General features: G+C 46.0%; 1 protein-coding gene across 1 annotated transcript; it reads left to right on the top strand.

The window, feature by feature from the left end:
• Positions 1-354: 354 nt before the first annotated feature.
• On the top strand, positions 355-20,156 carry SSPN (sarcospan; the record flags this gene model as incomplete). Its single annotated transcript, XM_082309218.1, has 3 exons — positions 355-870; positions 14,209-14,295; positions 19,791-20,156. 3 exons carry the CDS (start codon positions 355-357, stop codon positions 20,154-20,156), a joined length of 969 nt encoding a protein of 322 aa, XP_082165344.1.
• Positions 20,157-21,325: the final 1,169 nt, after the last annotated feature.

The raw sequence follows: 21,325 nt of genomic DNA, 5'->3' as shown, positions 1-21,325 counted from the left end.
GCTGCGTGGGTCCACCGAGTTATGCTCTGCGTGCCAGTAGTCCCCAGGGAGCCACGGTGTGATGAGCTCCTACCTGCCTGCTCAGTGCACACACAGCCACGGGCACTCGATCGCTCCCAGCTCCCTGGCGAGACAGATTTCCCTCCTGCTCATCAGCTGGCAGTGCAGACTTTCTGCATGCTATTTGCCTGTCCAGCTCCTCCACAAACATGCACACACGTGTGCGCTCACACCTATGGAGCCGTGGCAGCACGCATGCTCAGCCGTGTGTGTGCAGCCAGCTCCCGTGCAGAGCCGGCGCCTGCACGTTGGCAGTTCGCTACCCCCCTTGAATCCCCCTCTTCTCTGGGCTATATGTGGCATTTCGAAGCTCTGACAATCTGCTCCAAATGTTTTCCATATTTGTTCAGCCTCCTTGATTCAAATACCAGGAACAACTCAGCCAGCACAAAGCGAAGCTTTGGGGGGCAAAAAAACCTCACACCCCCATCAGCGCGCGCACACACACACGCACGTGAAAACCTAAAGTTCATCGGCATGGGAAAAGAGGAGGAGAAGAAAGCCCAGCACAGCACGTCCCTGAATAACCAGAGCCAGACAGGGAAGGCACCCGAAGGGGAGAAAAGCACCGACTCGAGCAAGACACAGGAGTCTGCGATGAAGAAGAAGAAGAAGCAGAAGAAAACCAAGGGGGATCCCAAAACTGGCCAGGAGGAGGAATCCCACACTTGTTGTGGCTGCCGTTTCCCGCTGCTGTTTGCTTTGTTGCAGCTGGCATTAGGCATCTCTGTAACAGTGCTGGGCTTCCTTATGGCAGGCATCAGTTCTTCTCTGCTAGTCAGAGACACTCCATATTGGGCTGGGATAATTGTAAGCATAAAGTCTGTTTCTCCATAAAGTGCCTTTGCCAACATTAATGCAAGCTGCATGACGCTCCACTTTAGACTAACCAACTGCATGCACAACACCATTTGAGTTATGCTAACTATAAATATTCCTGGGATTAAATGTCTGCGTATACTTTCCCAAGGAAACTGCTCCTGCAGAATAACACGATCTTTCATCTTCTTCCCTGAAATACCCAACAGACCTTAAATAAAATACAGGGTTACTGTTCACTAGATGTATGTATTAGCTTGTGCTTTGCAGTGAACTCCTGCCTGGTGATGCTGAAAAAAAATGTTGATTACTTACGCTGCCTTCCCTCTTTCCCCACCAAACCATAACAATCAGGTTTTAGAAGCGATGGCATAACTCTCAACTTTTAGCCGGGCGCGTTGGTAATAGCGAGAGGAGAGAAATGGCTGTCTTTTGAGCTTCCTCGCTGTGCTGTGTTGAAGAACCGCTGCGATTTAACCCCTTTCTTGCCCGCCGATTCCCAACTTCTCCCCCACGGGAGGGAGAGACGCACGTGGCCGTGGGGAGGGGGATGGCGCTGGTGGATGGGTAACGCGGCAGGGAAAGGGAGCCCATCCCAGGGCCCGCCGGAGGCTCCCGCCAAGTCACGCGCAGTTTCGAGTGACACGCCAGCCTCGCCGCACGGGCCGGCGGGGACTGGGTAAAGGGCAGGGTCCTGCTGGGTGTAAATAGGAGGCACCGCTGGTGGGGAAGCCCGGGCTGGTCCCCAGTGCTGGCTGCCCCTGCAGAAGTGGGGGTCTCGGTGCCGTGCGTGGTGTGGCCCCCCTTGGCTGTGTGCTCGGGGACGTGCGGTTTGCCTGTGGAGCGACAGGGTTGGTGATGATGAGCCTGGGATGTGTCATGGATGTAATTTAGCATGCAGGTTTCAGGAAAATGTATATTGATGTGTTAGCACTGTTTTGGGTGTTGTTAGACTGTAAGAACTCCCAGCAAATAAATAAAATGGCTATGGGAGCATCTCCCATAAATGTAATTCCTTGCCAGTCAGAGGATTATCTGAACACCTGAACTGTTTGGGGTTTGCTGTATTAATCCTGCTGGGCGACCCTCCAAAGAGTGGAAGGAGCAGGGCCTGAACTCCCAAAGGAGGAGCTCCTCTTTCTTACTCATCTCGCCCTTCTTATTTCTCATCTGACCTAAGAGGTATCTTAAGAGTTTAGCGATGTTTTGTGGGGCGAGAGCCTGCCCTTGCTCAGGAGGAGAAATTCCTCCTGGGGTTTTTGCTGTTACAAGCCCGGGGGGAGTACGGATGATAAAACAGCAGCATGTGACATTTTGACTCCTCTTGTTTATTTTGGGGATTCTGGAGGTCAGATTATGTCTTTTCCAGACAGCACTAGTAGTATCCCAAGTTCGAAATAGCTTTTTCACTAGAAAAAGCTGGGGAAAGAGTGAGCTGGACTGAACTAGCATATGGCCAGGAATATGAGAAAAGCCATAGAAGCAGCCCCTGGCCCGTGTGAATGTCATCAGTGTCCAAACAGCATCCATCTGAGACATTCACATATACCTGATCTCCCTCGGGGAGGCCTGAAACCCCACCAAAGTCACTACTTTCTGAAAACAGAGCTCTTATCCCTCTCATTTTTAGCAGCAGCCGCTGGCAGTAGTGACATTCGGATGCCCACGTGAGGCAAAGCTCAGTCGCTTTCCGAGTTCTCACCTAAAAAAAAGGCACAACTCGCCATGCGCGTTCCTGAGCTAATCCCCAACTCAAAGCAAAACTCGTTTCGCAGCCATGGTGGTCGTGTTTTGCACTCACCAGCCAGCCAGGATAGCCTCTGGGGGACCACATCTCCTGGGACTGTGCTGGCTGTGGGGGTCGGGACTTCGTTTTGCTTCGTGTTACAGGGTGCCCGGCTGTCAGGAAGACCCGTGCACCCTGTGGGCTGCAGGTAGGGACCTGTGAGGAGGGGTTACTGTACCCACGGTTTGAGTCAGACGGTGACTCTCACCTCGGGGACTTGTGTGATGTTGAACCGCTGGCACATTCAGATGTGGTTTGATTCCTCCCTGGCTCAAAACGGCTTTTGGTGGCCCCCTGCTTGCCCTCAGGGTGATGGCAGGGACTGTGCTGAGGGCACATGGCCAGGCAGGCTCCTGGGGAACCACACTGCTCTCCTGCACCCTCAGCCCAAAGCAGAAGGGAAAGAGGGGTCTGACGCCAGCACAGAGGGTGGTAAAAGGGAAAACGGTGCTAGAAAGGAGAGGTGGAGCTGGCGGTGCAGCCCCAGACCCTCCCCAGCAAGAGAGCGCGTGTGGAGCACTGGCCATGGCCAATGCACCACGAGAGTAATGCAAAGCATATATCTGAGGGGCAAAATGCAGGAGGTACAACATTTACTTTGCATTTACTTTGTTGCTGTGCTGCGATATCTCCATGGAGGTACTCGGTGCCCACTGGGACATCGGACGGAGACGGCCAGGAGCTGCTTAGCTGCAGTTTCTGGGTGGGTGGGTCACAGGGTGCTGCTGGTGAGCTGTGGCAGGGAGCGTGCTGAGGGCCAGCCTCCGGAGAGCTGGGGGGAAACTGGTCCGTGAAGGAGGACCCTTGGCTGGGACATCCTACGCGTGGCTGGATGTTCTATGGGCTGGCTCTTGGGCTGCTGAGGGAGGCTGCGTGGAGGGCATACAGGTAGGGCATGGATGGCTCATGTGCTGCTTGAGAACAAACCTCACGGCAGAAAGTGACTTCCCGAAACTCATTTATTCGCACAGAAATGCGCAACAGAACAGAAAGATGTGGTGTAAAATACCAGAGCATATTTGTTTTAGTAGCATCCCACTCAAGTGCTCTTTTTAAAGGACTTGATTAGTATTCAGAATCAAGAACTTAAAAAATCTATTATCGAGACCTTTTTAGCAACATTAGAGATAATGGGTGAAGCTCATTCCTAGTGTTACTCCTTTGGAATTACACCAGGGCTGGATTTGACCCCACGGCTGTTAATGCAGGATGACAGAAAAATGAAGGAAAATTGCTAATGTGTTAAATAGACCCTGATTGATTGAAAGATTTTTTTTCTTCTTTATTAGTGGCAAAATGGTGACACCTTTCCTTGCTGAAAATCAAGTGCTTTAGTGCATTACCATGAATGAAAAGGAACTTATTTAGAGAAGCAGCTAGAGTAAAATGCTACTGAGGAAAACCATGCAAGGCAGTCCAAATTAAACTGGTTCAAAGCCTGACTGCCTAGTTTTGTGAGGATAGCACAGGCCAGGGATTGGGTTTGCCATCCTGTGGAATAAACGTGGCCAGCAATCTGCTGACAGGGAGCACAGGAGGCCCCCGATACCAAAGGGGTCCCCCCCAAGGGCTGCCTTACCCCGGCCCTTCCCTCCTGCAGCTCCTGCAGAAAGAAACCATACACCTTGCATTGCATCAGAAGCGTTTCACCATGAAACCCAGTTAAAACTTACTAGTTCGAAATGCATTTCATCCGAAATCCATGGGGCATTAGTCAGAAACCAAAGGAAAGGTTTATGGACAGAAGCCACGGAGCCTACGTGATTTACCACTTCTGCTTCAGCTTCAGTAAAATGCCTCTGCCGCATTGCTAGGGACAAGCAAATAAATGCAATTAGAAACAGTGAGGGTGGCATTTGTTTCACCTACCTGTAGCCATTTACAGTGAAGGTGTCCAGGTCTGAAGCCGTTGCCTGGCTCCTCCATGAGACCTGTCCTGAGCACCCGAAACTGCAGGCTGGACTGCCTCCTTGCTGTTTTGAAGGAGCTTGGACAAACTCTTCACAAATCCACCCAGGAATCCAGGGCTTTATTTTTTTTCTGTGTCTTGCCACTGACTTGCTGCGTAGCTTTGGGCAAGTTACTTAACCTTGCTAAGACTTTGTTATTTCCCCTGTAAAGTGGGGTTAATAATGGCTATCCGTCACCCCTTGCTTTGAGATCCTTGGATGAAAAGTGTTGCAGAAGCAGTAGATATTAATGGTATCCTTTTCATTCTTTTTCATTAGCTTGTGGCCTTTTGACACCCAGAAGAAGAAACGATGTATTTCTCCTTGAAAAATCTGCTCTTAGATTATTTCCACTGTGATCAAAAGTAGAGCGTATCAGAGTTTTCACAGGCAAGCTCCCTTTCAGCCTGTTTTGCAGACTCAGGCAGTTAAGGAAGTTACAGAAATGCTCATCAGAAATTATTATCCAGGGTGTTTATTATTTCTGTCAGAATGTTATTTTAAATCCATATATATGTACGGATGTACATAAAATCGGGATTTTCAAAAAACACTTTTTTAAAAATCTGTTTCTCAAGCAGCTCAAGGCAGCAACCGTGGCTCCAGCTGTCATTTATTTTATTGCAAAAATGGTCTCAAAAGATCTGCCATGGACCGAGCCCCCAGCCCAGGAGCTCTGATGCTTCCCGCTGCTCAAGCCCTTCAGGGCCACATCTCCCCGGGTGTTTCCCCAGGCCAGAGGGTCCCTGAGCTTTACCCAAGGGGTAGCCATGCCTTGTTGCCTTTTGGCCGCACTGTTCAAGCACTGGCTTCGCTGATGTGGGGCTTTGTGGTGCAAAAGCCAGGCAGTCTTTTAACTGAAAAAGCAATTTAATTATTCTTCATATACCTGGGGTCAGAAATATTTATGTCTCTTTACGTTCTCATACCTTTTTTCTATAGAACCTTTAAAAAAAAAGAAGCCTAAACCTTCACCAAAGGAAACAAATCCTTTGCTTTGAGCAACTCACAGACAAGGATAGGTGAGACAAACAAAGATCCCACGATGGCTGGAAAACCCAGCTGTGAGGGACAGTTTGCAGGAGATGAGGGGCGAGAGCGAGTGTGTTATGTGGCAGTGTCAGGGATCGGTGCAAGACAACCCATCCATACAACAGGGCTGGCAGAGGAGTCTGACTGGTTTTCATGCTTCAAAGATCTTTCGATGCTTAGTACAGTGTGGGTAGCAAACAGCCAGGACTATCTCCCGACACCGTGTATCCCTATCAGATGCTGATAATTGAGATGTTTGTTTAATTGATGTACTTCTGCATGAGAGTCTGACTCAGGCGGTGGGTCCTGCCACAGACTCAGCATGTGCTTGCGGGCTGGTAAACCCGAGTGCCAAAATTGATAGGGCTGCCTGTAACAGGTGATGCTGATCCATCCTCTGCCTCTTTAGCTTGTCAGGGTCTGTGTTGCTTTGGGGCTGAAAATCCCAGGGGCTGGGATTTTCATCCTGAAAATGGGTACAATGATAGTGGTGTGTATAACTAACTGTTAAGGAGAAGCTTTGAGAACATTGTTGTGAGATGCAGGCTGGAAGGATGAAGCATTGTATACAGGTGTCTGGGGAAAAAAGGACAGTGGCGTGCTATAAAGCGATATAAATTAGAAATTGGGGTTAAGTGTGTCCTGATGATTAGCTGGGTTTGGTTAGACCTGTGCTCCTCTGGACCAGAAGGGATTTGCTGTACCTGTAGCTGTTCCTATAATGCAGATGGTTTCCCTGGCTCAGTGTAACGAAGCAATTCAAGGGCCACCACGTTGTCTCTGAAAATTTCCCCACAGATGAGGCTCTGTAGATATTTCCACCTAGGAGCCTTTCTGCAGATGGTGTCTCACATGATAAACCAAGACAAACCTGTACGGGTAAGCCCCCATCAGCCTCCTTGCCTTTCTCTTTCCGGATCCCCCCACCTGCTGAATGTAACATTTTTCCATGAGGCCAGACGCTCCGGCTGCATGGTGGTGGCCCTGCCAAACATCAGACAGCCGCTTTATGCGTGAGGCAACCCTTTTATCTTCCTAGAGAGGGTCAATAATTGGGAAGCATCCCCAGCTAGAGCGAGAGACAACGTATCCCCTTCCATATTGATATGGGGGATGATTGACTATTTAAAAACTCCAGAAATGTGTTCTTTTTTAAAGCCTGAAAGGAGAGAGACACTTTCTTGTTAGCCCTGGCCCCTTGCTGCTTTTTTTTGTTGTTGCTTTTGACACCTTTTCCTGCAGCAATTGTGGAGGTGGCTTTCAGTCAGGCTTTACCTCCTATACAGCCTTGCTGGGTTTTTAACTTTTACTTGTTATTAGGGAAACCGATTTCAATTTTTAATAAAAGGTGACACTTAAAAACTGGTGCCATCAAAGCAGCTAATGGAAATTATAGTCATGCAGGCATCCATTTTTTATACAAGCTAGCTTCAATTAGCCATGGGCAAACATCAAAAGGTTTGAGGGAGGACTGCCTTCAAGAAGAGCCTCCAAGTTTAGGCATTTAATTGAACCTTCTCCAAAGTATGTGAAACTCTGGATGGTATGCAACAAGGTACGCTGCATGAAATATGCTATGGTGAGATTTCCAGGGTTTGTTTATAGCCATATATGCACGTAGCACCAGAGCTGTATTCTTCAGAGCCCTCTGCCATTAAATCTTATCATTTTATAAGAGTAACTATGCATTGATGCCTGATTAACTGAAATCCATACTTTTCTTTTGATCAGGTATAGTGTGGAAAACTTTGATGGAAAAAAAAGATGAAATGTTTTCAAAGAATGGTTTGAGAAGGTAGCTGCACACCAGAGGTCTGTGTGATAGCCGGTCAAGTGCTGATCGAGTCCTGGACACCTCTGTGTTTTAGCCCCCTGCTCCAGCTCCAGCCTCAAGGGGAAGGAGGGAGGAAATCAGAGTTCCTGGCTGGATTATGTTTGTGCAAAAAGCCTATGTAAGAGTTGGAGAGGGAGATTGTTCAAACAGGTTTTCTCAACCTAGGTAAACTCTATGACTATAGAGAGGATGGCTTTCCACAGCTTCATAGTCATGGACACATCTCAAACCGCGAGTCGGGTTCACGTAGCACTCTTAGCCATGCTACACTTCTCACATTGCAAATCACTTCTGGCTCTGGGAACTTTTAATTTTTTTTTTTTTTTTTATTCCTTCAGGCTTTTGATCGTCCAGCACTGTATTTCTGACTTAACAGCAGTAATGGACTGCTGCTGCAGCTCCTGGCTTTGTAAGTGATGGTAGCCTTGGCAGTGCTTTGCCGAGGGAATTAAATCTCACCATAGTACAAGTGACCATTTTCACTGCTGAGCAACTGAGCTAAACAGCAAAGATTGTTACAGAAAAATATGGTTTCATTTGATTATGAATATTCTTGCAGGATTTTGATTACTTCACGGAATTTAAAAGAAAGTTGTGTATCTGTCACGGTGTGTTATTGCATGGTTTGAAGGGACCTGTGGTAAAGACATCATTATTTTATTCTGTAGGTGGAGCAGGGATGGTCAGTTATCATGGGGTTTTATGGCTGTTAAGAGAATGATTTCCTAGATGATGATGGCCTTTGCCTGCAGCCACAATATACATGTTTATCATTATTATTATTACAGCTATTATTTCTGGAAGTAATTTATATGCAACTAGACTGTCCTTAAATCTAACGAGAAATCTATAAGAGGAAAAACCATTAAGGTTCAATATCTCTGTGTGGCAGACTGGCTTCTTTTACATGTGGTAGTGAGACCTAGGCTGACCCAAGGCTGATGAAAGCGAGCAGTGAAAGCTCCCTGTAGCACCCGCTTTCGTTGCTGTTTCCTCAAACTTCATAAAGTGAATGAACATCAGCGTCGCTGTCTGCAACAGCTGGTACAGATGTCTGGCATCAGGGATGATCCTGGTTCATAATGGCAAAGCCAACGGGAACATTTTCTTTCTTGCATCAAAGCCTGCGTCCAGTGGGATTGTTAAATTTGGTGGATAACATGGCTTCTCCAAATGTGTGGAGGGGAGCTAAGCCTTGCCATATCTGTTAATGCGGGTGAGCCGTCAAGCCAAGTATCACCTCTGAGGGTAAGCCAGAGACTTAAGAGATAGCTACACGAGATAATTTCTTTACCCTTGTCCCTACAAACAAAAAGATCCATGGTGTCGTGAAGTGAGCAACTATGAAATAACTTATCCTTAATGGAAATGTCTTCCTAATTCTGCTAATAGCCGTTTTTCCTCTGAAGTTTGAGAGTTTACATTCTTATTAAAAAGGAATAGTCCACCTGTGGGTCTCAGCAGTGCCATGTGGCATTGCACTGCTTATATTTGAGAGGTGTTGTTCTCCAACTTGTTTGCTTTCTGCCCCTAAAAGTTGTTGCAGGAGGTTCTTGCTAACAAGCCCCCATATAGAGAACAGATGGGCTATATTATGTCTTTGTGAGTGTTTGCAGCGTTTGTCTTGTGGTGTGGCGTAGACCCAAGATGCTCCTTTGAACCAGGTTTTTGCATCCTCCCTTCATGTCTTGGTGGATGTTTCCAACTCTCCAGCTTTACCAGCCTCATGTGCTCTGGGTAGGAAGAGCTTTGCTGGAGAAAACCACCTATTCTATAGCAACCCTTGGGCCAAAATTGTAGCAATAACAAAAGAAAAACCAGTTTCACAAATATACAAGGGAGAGATGCAGACAGATTTGAGCAATCTGTGGTTTTGAAATCTGTCGAAATAAAGCAAACCACATTAATATGTCAGTGTGCAAAGATAATGAATGCAAACCACAGCGGAAATTTGTACCCTACGTGTTCATATTTCCCCCAGTTCCATACATTACGTAACCATCTTCATCACTACCACGGGGTGTCCTTGTGCTGCTCGTACACCTTGTGCTTAGTCCTTGCAGGACCAGACGCGAGTGAGCCACAGCGAGGTGAGGATGGGGAGAGCGGCTCCCTTGCCCCGAGCCTCGTGGTCCTCACTGGGTGGCAATGTCTGTGGGCTTTGTCCAAACACCCTTCCGCATTGCCACCTGTGTTTGTTCCTGTTAGAGATGATGAGCCTGTTTTTCTCACCCGTGACACTTTTCAGAAGTGTAATAAGTTTAGTGGGAGGGACAGGGTGGGCTAGTGCAGGAGGATGCTGGCACTGTGCAGGGCAGGGTGTGAGCCCGTAGTGCTTCAGCAGCAGCGGGAGATCTTCAGCACAGCGAGATCGGCTAAAGTAAAGCTGGTGGTGAGGGATTTTGGGTACACAAAGCTTGACATCGATCTTCTTTACTGCTTGAGTTCTGATTTTAAGATGATCAAGATATGTAAAGGCATGCTCCTTACAAGTGCCGAATGTGCGTTGCGGTATGGTTACAGTCTCACCGTTGAACCATCTATTTTGCAGCAGTGTGTGAGGCTCCAAGCTGTGAGAAACATCCAGTTGTGCTAGCCTCTGCGCACGTACAGGGAGAGTTGGTTTGCCAAAGTCCTGAAGAGCCAAGGACTGCACGCTAGATCTCCGTGGGTGCAGGGATCCTCCCAGGCAAATCAACTGGGACCCACTCCTAAATGCGGTTAGGATCAGGTCCCACTCCTGCTGAGATGTGTAGGATCTTTATTCATTTCTCACGACAACAGGCTCTAGCCCTTTTTGGGGTGGGGGCAACCCAGAAAATGTCTACTCCTATTTTATTGTGGTTTTAAAAAGAAGAATTCTTAAGTCACTTTTCAGCCTGGGGATGTTCCTGCCCAATGGAAGGAACGTCTACTGCTTCCCGCTAAAAAGAAATAGTATTGAAACTTTTCTAGAGCATAAACTTTGAAGTTTTTCAGCCAGCTCTAGTAAAGAGCTGTTTTCCCTGGATTGTGAACAGGGGCATTTCACAGGGTATGCCTTAACCAAAATTGAATCTGTACCCTTCCTAAATACATCTGTATCACATTCGGGTCTTTTTCTAGACAGTACTTTTCTAAATTTAAATTCTTTCCTTGGATAACCTGTCACGTCACTACCTATTCAGCAAAGGGTGTGTGAGTCCGTTTGGAAAATTTTGAAATATAGGATCTTGAAATAAACTTGAGTTGACGTTTTTCTCGGCTTAGAAATGCATATTTCTAGATTTCCAGATAACAGTTACAAGAGCTGATCTAATTAACTGCTATTCTGCAGCTCTTATAGAATCTATTTTATTTGTATAACAAATGCATATCGATTGGTGGCAAGCAAGTGCTAAAGCAAGTTCAATTGCATTTTATGTTGTGTGCTTAGTCAATAAGGCATAGGAAATGTATGGCTCATGCTGGGATATTGCAATGGCTATTGAAGCACTAGGATGCAGGATTACCTAATGCTACTTAGCAATCAGCTTCAACAGCATCCATAACGTGCCTGCTGTAATGCAGCTGTCTTAGTCACTTAGCGGGTCCTAACGAATATTTACCGGAGGATTGTTATAGTTATTCTACTACACTTCACAGGTATAATTCAAAACTGATCTATTAATAATGTATAAAATAGAAGCATAAAGCTGGTTTCTGTATAAATGTTCCACACTTCAGTTTGCTCCAATGAGTGAATTTACCTTTGAAGAACCGAAATGTAAAACACACATGGGTCATAATTCTCAGCAACATTATTTTTTACCGTCACTTACAAAAACACACATCTCTGGTTAAAAAAAAATGTTGGTATATTGTTATACAAGAAATATTTAAGCCTTCTGAAATATCCTGGCCAAGACTTGCTGGAATCCTGACCCAGTGTAATCTTTTATAAATATCTCTCTACAAATGTGCCTCTTCAAGTATCCCTGAGTATATTATTTAAATCCCAGAGGAACTTTAGAAAGCACGTGCAGGAATGGAAATCCTTTTAAATGATAGTCTCTTTTATGGGAAGGTTTCTGAAGAGGGACGTCTCATCCTGCCGCACGGAAAGCCGGCAGGGTTTTTGCAGAAGTTGTACGAAGTGCTTGGTGGTAGGGAGAAAATTCCACCATTGGTATCTGACTCTGCCCTTGGAAATGAATGCAGCTCTGTTGGCTTTCTGTGGGAAAATGGGAATGGGACTGGGAGAGCAGGCACAGTCCCATGATGTCTCACGGGAGTAACCTGGAGGCAAATCTGGTCCTTGGTTCATGCAAGTGTAAATGCCCACTAGTATAGTTGAGGCAAAGCAAATTTGATTTATTGCTCATAACAAGATCCTTCAGCGCCAGATCCTGAAAATACTTAGGTCTAGCTTTGACGTGAGCAGCCCCTTTCACGTGAATTTGGGGACGTAACGTTAAGCGAGTGTATTTAAGCATTTTTTTTTAGTTCTTGCTGCAAGTTCTTTCCTTCAGCCACTACTGCCACTGGGGGAGTTTATCATTTGGATATTACTAGAGATATGATCTCCTTAAGATTTAAGTTTTATGGGCATGTTAATTGAATTAAAAGATTAATATACAGTGCAAGGGACCAAGGACATAGGCGATTAATCCTGAGAAATAAAACATGGTTGAGTCGCATAGAAGTACTATAGGGAGAAAAAACCGCCAGCACTGAAGGACCTTTGACAAGAAAGGTTGTTTTTTCCCCTGACAACCCTGTCAGCTATGGCTGTCAACAATAAAAAAAAGAAAACAAATAAATTGGAGGCCGTGTGTAAGTCATAGGACCAGAATATAAATACACATGACATGGAAAGGAGTAAATAATGCTGACGCTTTCTTTAGAAATGTTCTCAGGCAATACTTCCTATTCATGGCCTGCTGAAAGGATGTGAAATAAAACTTTATGGGAAAAAGTGTTATTAATCACACAGGTTCTTGAGGGACATGACTATCCATGTGTTGAGAGGCACTCTTCCTTTACAGGGCTGCTGTCTAGTGCCTTACACCAACAATGCAGATATAAAGAAAAAATTGATATTTTATACATCAGATCATAAAAGAAATGTGTTTAACCATTGCTGCCTAAAAGGACAGTTATGCATTTTTCACTGCAGGTCAAGCAGTCCCCTATGGAGCTGGAAATCTGGATGTGAACAGCTCTGCCATAGTGTGCAGAAAGCAGGCAGGGATGGGGCTGTGAAGGAGCCCCGCACTCCTGTAGGCATCTCCATGGTGTAGTCCCACCCCTGAGCAAAGGCAACTCACACCCAGGTCTGGCCCGAGAGGGCAAATCCCACTGCTCTGGGAAAGCAGAAAGCCTCAAATTAATCAGAAGTCTTCAAAACCCCCAAAGTAAAATGAAGGGGGAGAGGAAATATAGACTCTCACTGTTGTCACTGGGAATTTAATAGCTATCATTTATAATCAAGATGCCTCTAGCAAGGAGGCCAAAGCTTGCTCCCGGGCCTGTGTGAAGACAAGTCTTAGCACCTTTGAAAGCACACTGGCTCATCTCAGCTAAGGTCCCCACTACGGCTCATCACACCTGGGCCTTTTTTAAAGGTGTGATATAAAGTGGCATTTAAAAACGCGTGCGTGCCATCAACTCACCTATTTGTCCAAGGCAACCCAAACACGCACGGATTCCTCCAAGTGTAGCTCCAGCCGCCAACACCACCCTCTCCCTCTGCGGACCCAGCCAGGACTCCTCGCATGCCCTGATCCGGCCCCAGCAGCCCCTCACCAGGTGCCTGGGGACCCGGCTCCTCTTGCCCAGGCGTGGGGGAAGCTGCCAGACAGCAGCAGTCCAGTTGCAGGGCTGCAGGTCCTGCATCCTCCTGTGAAGTCTGCTTGCTGGTCCTCCAAAAACAAGGGAGAGGAAGGCACTTGACTGGAGTGCTCAGCACCATGGGGGGCCCAGATAACACTACTTTATAAAAGAAATAATGTTTAGTGGGCTAGCTCCTCAGAGCAGGAGCTTCCCTCCTTACAAGGCTGGAAAATGCCTACCAGTGAATATCTGCTCCTGCAAATAAATCTCAATCTTCAGAATTAATAATAAAGACAGCTAAATGAATATAAAGTGCATAAATACTTTCCCATTACTGTTAACCATCAGCAATTACTGCCACAGGGCTAAAATGCAGTCTCAGATTGCAGGGGAGATATCTTCTTTGGTAAGGTGTCCACTCTAGGAGAGGTTGAAAGCCTCCGCTCTAAAGTGTGCTGCTTCTTATCCAGTGGCAGCTATGGTTACTGATTTACAACATGTACTGGTGATGTAAAAACCCTGTCAGCATCCAGTGGTATGTAGGATGGTGCTTTTGGGGCTTGCAAGCCCAACTTCATAAGCCTTCTGCTCCTTTTTGATAGTTAGTTACACGGACAAAAACTCGAAACGCATCCTGGAGGCTATTGCTGTGTCTTTGTAGATCTGATTCAAAAAGTCCCTCTGAGTAAGTTTTTTGTGCCTCGGTGTCTGTAAAGTGAAGGTTAACGCTCTTCCCTCCTCACAAGCACGTTCACACATATGAGGCTCTTACACGCGTGGCTGTAGCCCCTACTCAAATGACTTGGCTTACACACTGCTCCTTGAGTTACAGTCCTGCTAACACAGATAGGTGTTTTGGCTTGAAAAAATGGTATTTTTGTGGTTTGTTTGTTTCTTTTTTAATTTTGACACATTTTAAATCTTTTCCCTTGCAGGTCTGTGTGGTGTCCTTAGTGGGATTTGTTATGCTTTGTATTTCATACCAACCTGATGAGAAGACGTGTGTGCAGTTCACAGTAAAGGTACCTTGACTTTTTTTTAATTTCTTTTTCTTCTCATGTCATTAAATATAATCAGAATAGTTGATACTAGGGATATTTTTAAGGCTACATGAAAAGAAGTGAAAATGCACCTGAAATGCAAGAATGGTTTTCTGGTATTTTCCAGGCAGCTAAGGAAGAAACTGTAGCCTATAAAGGGGAAGCTTTAATAACAAATATTTCAAAACAGAGCAAGATACCTTTCTATTTGCCATGTTTTAAGAATATCAGAGAGATTCAGATCAACAAAGCTAGAATAATTTGGCAAGTGTTCAGTGAAAGATTGGGGGTTACTGATTAAGTAGAGATATTCATAGAGAGCTGGGTAAGAAGTAGAGTGGCATAAAATGGGACCACTTAAATCAAGTTTTAATTTTTAATGTGATCTAAGAAGCATCTCAGCATCTTCCCAGCAGTTTTGCTCCTCACCATGAAATGAGAAACTGCGTGGGCACAGGCAAATTAAAAAGCGTGGCTGGAAATCTCCCCCTGCCCGGCTCCATGGTCGAGGAGAGAGAGGCTGTACCTGAGCACCGGCAGCCGTGTCCCAGCGCCTGGTGCCTTGTGTCAGGATCGGGCATTAGCGAACATGGGAAAGGGTTAGCAAATCATGGGGACAAGCGTTCTTCCATGAAGCAAATTCCCATCTGAGCATCGCAAGAGCGGCACAGAAACCATGCACCATGCCCGCCTTGGTCCCCAAAACTGTGCCTTGCTGACACTGGTAAGCGACTAGAAAAGAAAGGCTGAGAATACTTGTTCCAGATGGGACGTTTTTAACACCATTTTTCTGGGCTGTTTTTCCTTATTATTGTAATTTTCAGGGCTCTTAATATTTTGCAGACACATAATAACCGAGAAAAATACCAACGCAAGCAATACAAAATAACAGTGATTATTAACTGAGAAAGGCAGAAGGAAATCAAATGCAAGGAGCGGCTTTTAGAAACCTGGCATTCATCCTCCCCTAGAAATTAGACCCCGGTGTGTCTTTTGTGCTTCTCTCAAGCTTCTCCCGTACTTACATAAAGAAAGGGAGAAGAAGAACAATTGTTTCTGCCCTTTGATTGCCTTTACATTCTCGCCGAGTCACCTTTACACCCGCAAGTAAGCGTTATGGCTGCCCGGGGAGCTGCTGAACTGGGCGGGAGCTGCCACGCCAGGCTTTTTATTGCTTGCCCTGCAGCATTAAATTGAACTTGGCATCCAAGCAGGAAGGGAGTCATCCCTCGTGGTGGGAACGGCATGTCGGGCTGGGCAGCTCAGATGTCTCTGCCACCCTTAGCGACACCACCCACCCTGGCAGGGAGGAACGCCAGCCATCGCTGCCGCAAGAAAATAAACGTTTTTAAAGTGCTCTCCAGGCAATGTAAAATGGGTTATTCCTCATCACCTGGAAGAATTAGGGTTAAAGTCTCCCTTGAAGGACTTCTGGTTCAGTCAATAGCCCATGGACTCTTGCCTACCCAAAGCACCCTCCTCCCAAAAATCCACCTTCCTGGGATTTCCTATTGCAGCATACCAGAAAACTCAATCATTCCCAGGCTGTTCACCTCTCCTGTCCCACGTCCCCACTGGAGCCATTGTCCCACAGTGCCTCCCCTCTGCACCAACGGCTTCTGGCTGCAGGGCATGTGCCTGTTTTAAACAAAGTCGGAGCTAAAAGAGTCTCCTCCGAGGCTTTGATCATACAGGACTCATCTAAATCTCCAGTATCACTTCTCAGATCTTCAGATGTCAGTTAAAGTCTGTCTCTGAACAAAAAAATGAACATTAGCTATTCGGCGACAAGGCTGAGAATGCAAAATTACAATCATGAGACAAAGCTGAGCAACTTGGGTCATTCTTTCCTCCTTGGGGGCCTGATGCTTCATCCAGCAGCACGGTTGGGTTCAGCCCTATCTGCCCTGACTGTCCTCTCGGGGACTTGCTCCCCAGCCCTGGCTCTGCCCCCATGCTGGTGGCTGGTGCCCACCAAGGCTGCACATGGCTGCTGAGCATCATCGTACAAGAAAATCTTAGCCAGGCTTTCCTGCAGTGCAGTAGGCACCCCGGCATCCCTTGCATATCCCAAGGGCCACTTTGGGAAGAGGACCACACACACACAGGCCTGGGGGATTTTAGTCAACACCCAAGGTTACCTTATGACTACTGTGCGTGACTCCCTCAAGGTGGGAAATGGGAGGAGACCCGTACAGTCCTCTCTGCCTTCCTTCCTCTCGACAGCCGCTTCTTTCATTTCACACTTGCATGATCCCTGGATCCTGTTAAAGAAGGAGGTGTTAAAACTGCTTTCAGCAGAAGTCCCTTCCTGAGACTACTGCGGGTATCCGCAGCACCCTGTGCATCCATGAAAAAGGGAGACCACCACCCAAAGGGAGGGCGGCTTTGCTCTTTTGGGGGACAACGGTGAGTCCCAGGTTGAATTTCTGCCCCTGCCCCATTTCTGCGTCTGCAGGAAGCATGCTCTGCAGTACGGCAAAGCAACATGCCCAGCTGTTACCTGTGTATTTAGACATGGTGCTTAGGGACATGGTTTAGTGGTGGACTTGGCAGTGATAAGTTAATCGTTGGACCTGATGATCTTAAAGGTCTTTTTCAGCCTAAACGATTCCATGATTCTATTTGAAAGAGAAGATCCTCTCCCTTGGCAAAAAAAACAAAAACAAACAAACAAAAAAAACCACACAAAAAAAAAAAACATAGGAAAGTTTTGAGACCTCCTGTGGACTTCCTGGGCTATCTGCTAATACTTGACAGATCACTCACCGTGGTCCTCATCATGGCATCTCCCATGGTAGCGTGACACCCTCTACTCCTACCCACCCAGCCCCAGCAGCCCACGCCATGACACACACTGCAGTTCCTGTTCCCTGCACGGGCTCGTGCCTGAGCCACCATCGCATTCAAAAGGGGTCCCCTGCATCCATGTCTGCAAACCCTTCTGGTTTCACCTCTGATAACTATGAGAAGCCTTTTCCATGAGAAACTCGATCCATCTTAGGTTATTTATTTTCTTTTTGGCACGGAGCAAAACTATTGCCAATAAATATTGCTAAAATGTTTCTTCTTCATATGAGGAACCCAAAGGAGGATGAGCTGCCATGGTCTGACCTCACCGTATGCTGTCTCTCCCCGCTTCCCTTTTCTCCTTCTATTTAAACAGCAATCGCAGTGCCTATCTCTGAGTCTGTTAAAAAACAGTTTTCCAGTGGCAAGTTCTGGTTCCTGGGCAGAGCTCGCTACACGGTTGTATTTGCGATGTTGAAGTTGCCTCCAGGTCTGGCATGTGATTAATCTGCTGATGGGATCTCAGCACTCGCTGTCTTGTGCTCCCTCACAGGCAGTATTTGCATTTGCCTCACCTTTGATATTTGGAAATGTGTTCACTTTCAGCGGCTTGCAGAGAGATTCCTCTGCAAACATCTTGTGAGAATAATAAGCTATTTGGAAATTGCCCTATGTCCCCACGCATCTCTGCTCGCCTCTGAGGACTGCTGTAAGAGCTGCCCGTGTATTTGGTGTGTTTCAAAGGGATTCTGAGATTTCCTTGCCTTTAGGTACAGAACAGGCAAATGCTTGCTTACTGTACCTGGAGTGCAGTAGTTTAAGCTGTGGATTTAATGCTATTTTGTACTGACTTTGGATAGAAATTGGCAGCTAAATAAAATACCTGCCAGGGAGAATCAGGCACACCATGCAGTCTTGGCTTGATATCTCATTTGTTAGGGAGGCCTGATTCTGTCTCCTGCTGGTCTGAATCCAGGGACTTCCAGCCAGTCCACTAGGACTTCTGCATCGCAGAAAAACTTTGGTCCGTCAGAGAAGAGGAACGGTCGTCAGTGTTTGTCTATTTTCCATTTTCCCCATCAAACACACTTGCACCATCTTTTAAAGTAATACCACAGGCCTACAAATTACCACATCTTTGTTTGCAGGGGGTCCATCAGTCAGTAGCGCTCCCTTCTGTGTGCTTTATATGAGGAGGTGTCCCCATTTTCCAACTTCACCTTTCCCATGGACCTTTACCTTGAAAGCTGCGGGGGTAAAGTAATTGCATTTAATAAGAGCCACCCTCATTTTGAAGCTGTCCTTAGTTTAAGGCTGCAGGGGAAGTCATTAAATTTAATAGTAGCCAAGTCCTGGAAACAAAGATCTTGCTGTAAGGATTCAGTGATATGGGGGAGAAAATGTATATAGTGCTTTAAGATCTGCAATAAGCCCAAATATTTTTTTTTCAAGCTGGCAACTGAATAGGAAGATTGATTCAGACTGTAGATATAAGACAAATACACCAGGAGTGCGAATTTTATCAAGACATACATACTTGGAGTTTCAAGGTCATAAAAAACGCTTTTATATTGATAGTTTGCTTGTGGTATTGAGGTTAAGAGAGAGAGAGAGAAAGAGAGAAGCTGCTGTTTAAAATAACAGATTCCCGACCATGCCATGTGTCTGACAGAAAAGATGCCAAGAAAAAGAAATGTTTTTACAGTGCTGAACAGAACCAAAAATGCTATTTTGGCTAAACACAGAATATTATTTTAATATACATTCACACATATCTTGTATGCAGCATGGCAACTGCCAGTTCCAGCTACCAAATGCACGGGAAGTCCATATGCTCTGCTATCCAAAGGTCTCAGGTGCAACCCGGAGTGACAAAGGCTCTGAATCACTGCCGGTTCCCATGCGTTTGCGGGGGTGGACTCTGCACAGCTACCCCTGATAAAACCCACCCTATTTTAAAGCTGCCACTGGTGCAAGGAGTAGGGGAGTGACGAAACAGACCCTTGTCCTTCTCACGCCATAGCAGGGGCAGCACGGGGAAATAAAAGGCGCTCTCTGCTCTTTCATGCCTTTGAAAGACTTCTCCGCTTTTATGGGGCAAGTTTTGGAAGGGGATTGATCACTGTCTGATTTGCAAGTATAAATCCGATTTGTTTGGGCATGCAAACCAAGAGCCGGGAATAACACATGAGCAAAGTTTCAAAAACACCTACTTCTCAGCACAGCCTGGGATAATATGTCAGCCCAAGCCTCGGTCTGCTCAGCTCTGCTTCAAGGCGACTGCACTCATTTATCTCAGCTGACGACCGTAAGTCTAGCCAACACAGGTACAACGGTAGAGGAGGATGCTCCCTCCCTCTCTACAAAGCTTCTGGCTGTATAGAGACACAGATTTCTTGGTGCTCTCATCAGGTCTCAAAATTGCAAGGCAATACTCATGGAAAATATGCAAGGCAGAACTACTAGTTCTTGAGACGACCTGCTGAACTAGGCATTACCTGGGAGTTACAGCTGTCTTGCAATTTTCAAAGCACGCAATGTCCAGATAGTCCATTGAACATGCGCATTCCCTGTGAAGTACATGTGCATGCATTCGTTCTGTGTTCCTAACTCTCTGCGTAGCTGGAAAAAGAGTAGTTTTTACTTTTTTTTTACTTTTTTTTCCTTTTTTTTTTCCTTTCTTTCAGCTGCTGTATTTTCTCCTGAGTGCCCTGGGTCTGGTTGCCTGTGTTTTGGCAGTGGCTTTTGCTGCACACCATTATTTGCAGATGACAAAATTTACCTGCGATACCATCCTCGAGTCCTGCCAGTGCAAACTGGACACGACAGACCCGCTCGGTAGGACCTTCGTCTACCAGGACGCAGCTGACTGCGGCAGCCTCACCAGCATGCTCAACCTGTACTTACTTCTGCAGATGGTTCTCAATCTGATCGCAGCCCTGGTGTGTCTGTCGGCATGCTTCGTGATGTGGAAACACAGATACCAGGTCTTTTATGTGGGCGTTCGGTTCTACCCTTTAACTGCTACTGGAGGCCAGCAACAGAAAGTATAGGGTCTGAGCTGGCAGGGGGTTGTAGCTGGGGAATGGAAAATGTCAGCATGCTGCCACCATAGACACCACGGATGGATGAGTGTTTATAAGGTTTTTGACAAGGAAAAACATTCACACAGTTTTAATGAATATATTTTTCAATCATTTTAAGAGCATTTCATATGGCTGCTCTTGCAAAAGGTCCCTTGTGAGACTATCTAGAGGTCATAAAGTCCTAAAGATGCAGCTGTACAAATACTCACCAAAGAGGATCTTTAATAGCCATGGACAAAATGAGAGCTTAAAAAATCATTGGGAACTCATCTGCAGGGCTACAGCAGTTAAGAAATAAGGTCCATTTCCCTCGCTAGTAGGTATCTGTTCTTGCCTTCCAAGAAGTTATACCAATTTCTACCAGATAAGGATCTGGTCCAAACTGCTTAATTATAATTATGTTGATCATGCTTAGGGAATATATTGTGTCTCGGATGCTCTGGGTATAATCCATGCTAACCTGATGGGGATTTACCATACAGAAAAGTAATAAGGGAGGTCAAGACCTCTTCAAATGCAGGCTGAGACCAACAGCAAAGTGAATATATTGATGACTGCTATATAAAATATACATAAGACTTTTCAGAGTGACTAATGATATAGGTGACCTAATCCAATTACTAATAAACAACAGTATGAGTGGGTTGCCTAGTGGTGATTCGCTGGGCCCTGCTTGAGACCCCAGACAGATTTTTGAAGTATGAGCGCTCAGCACTTTGTAAGAAAAGATCAATTTAAGAAACCTTGAGTTGCGCTCCTAAAGTGGAGCACCCTAAATCACTAGTCACGTTGAAAACTATGTTGACATTGCTGTAATTGCAGGTTCCCAAACGCGGCATCTGGCCAGTTCCACCAATTATACTCCAAGCACAAAAGGCCAAGTGCATTTTTGGTGTAACTCCTCTGAAGACAATCAGCCTTACACACCAGCAGTGGAGTTGGGCCAACAGCCCTGAAAGATATATCCCTGCAACAATGAATGTTTTTAAAATGGGGTGGAGGGAGGGAAGCGGGAAGAGACTACCAGTCTCCCAAAGACATCGTTTATAATAATGAGGGCAAGAGAATAATGATTTCTTAATAAGTGGCATAGAATAACAGGCCGCATTCAAACGGTGCTTTTTCACCCTGAAAGT

The sequence above is a fragment of the Platalea leucorodia genome, assembly GCF_965183815.1.
Source record: "Platalea leucorodia genome assembly, chromosome: 4".
NCBI lineage: Eukaryota > Metazoa > Chordata > Aves > Pelecaniformes > Threskiornithidae > Platalea > Platalea leucorodia.
This window is presented reverse-complemented; position numbering and strand designations above follow the sequence as displayed.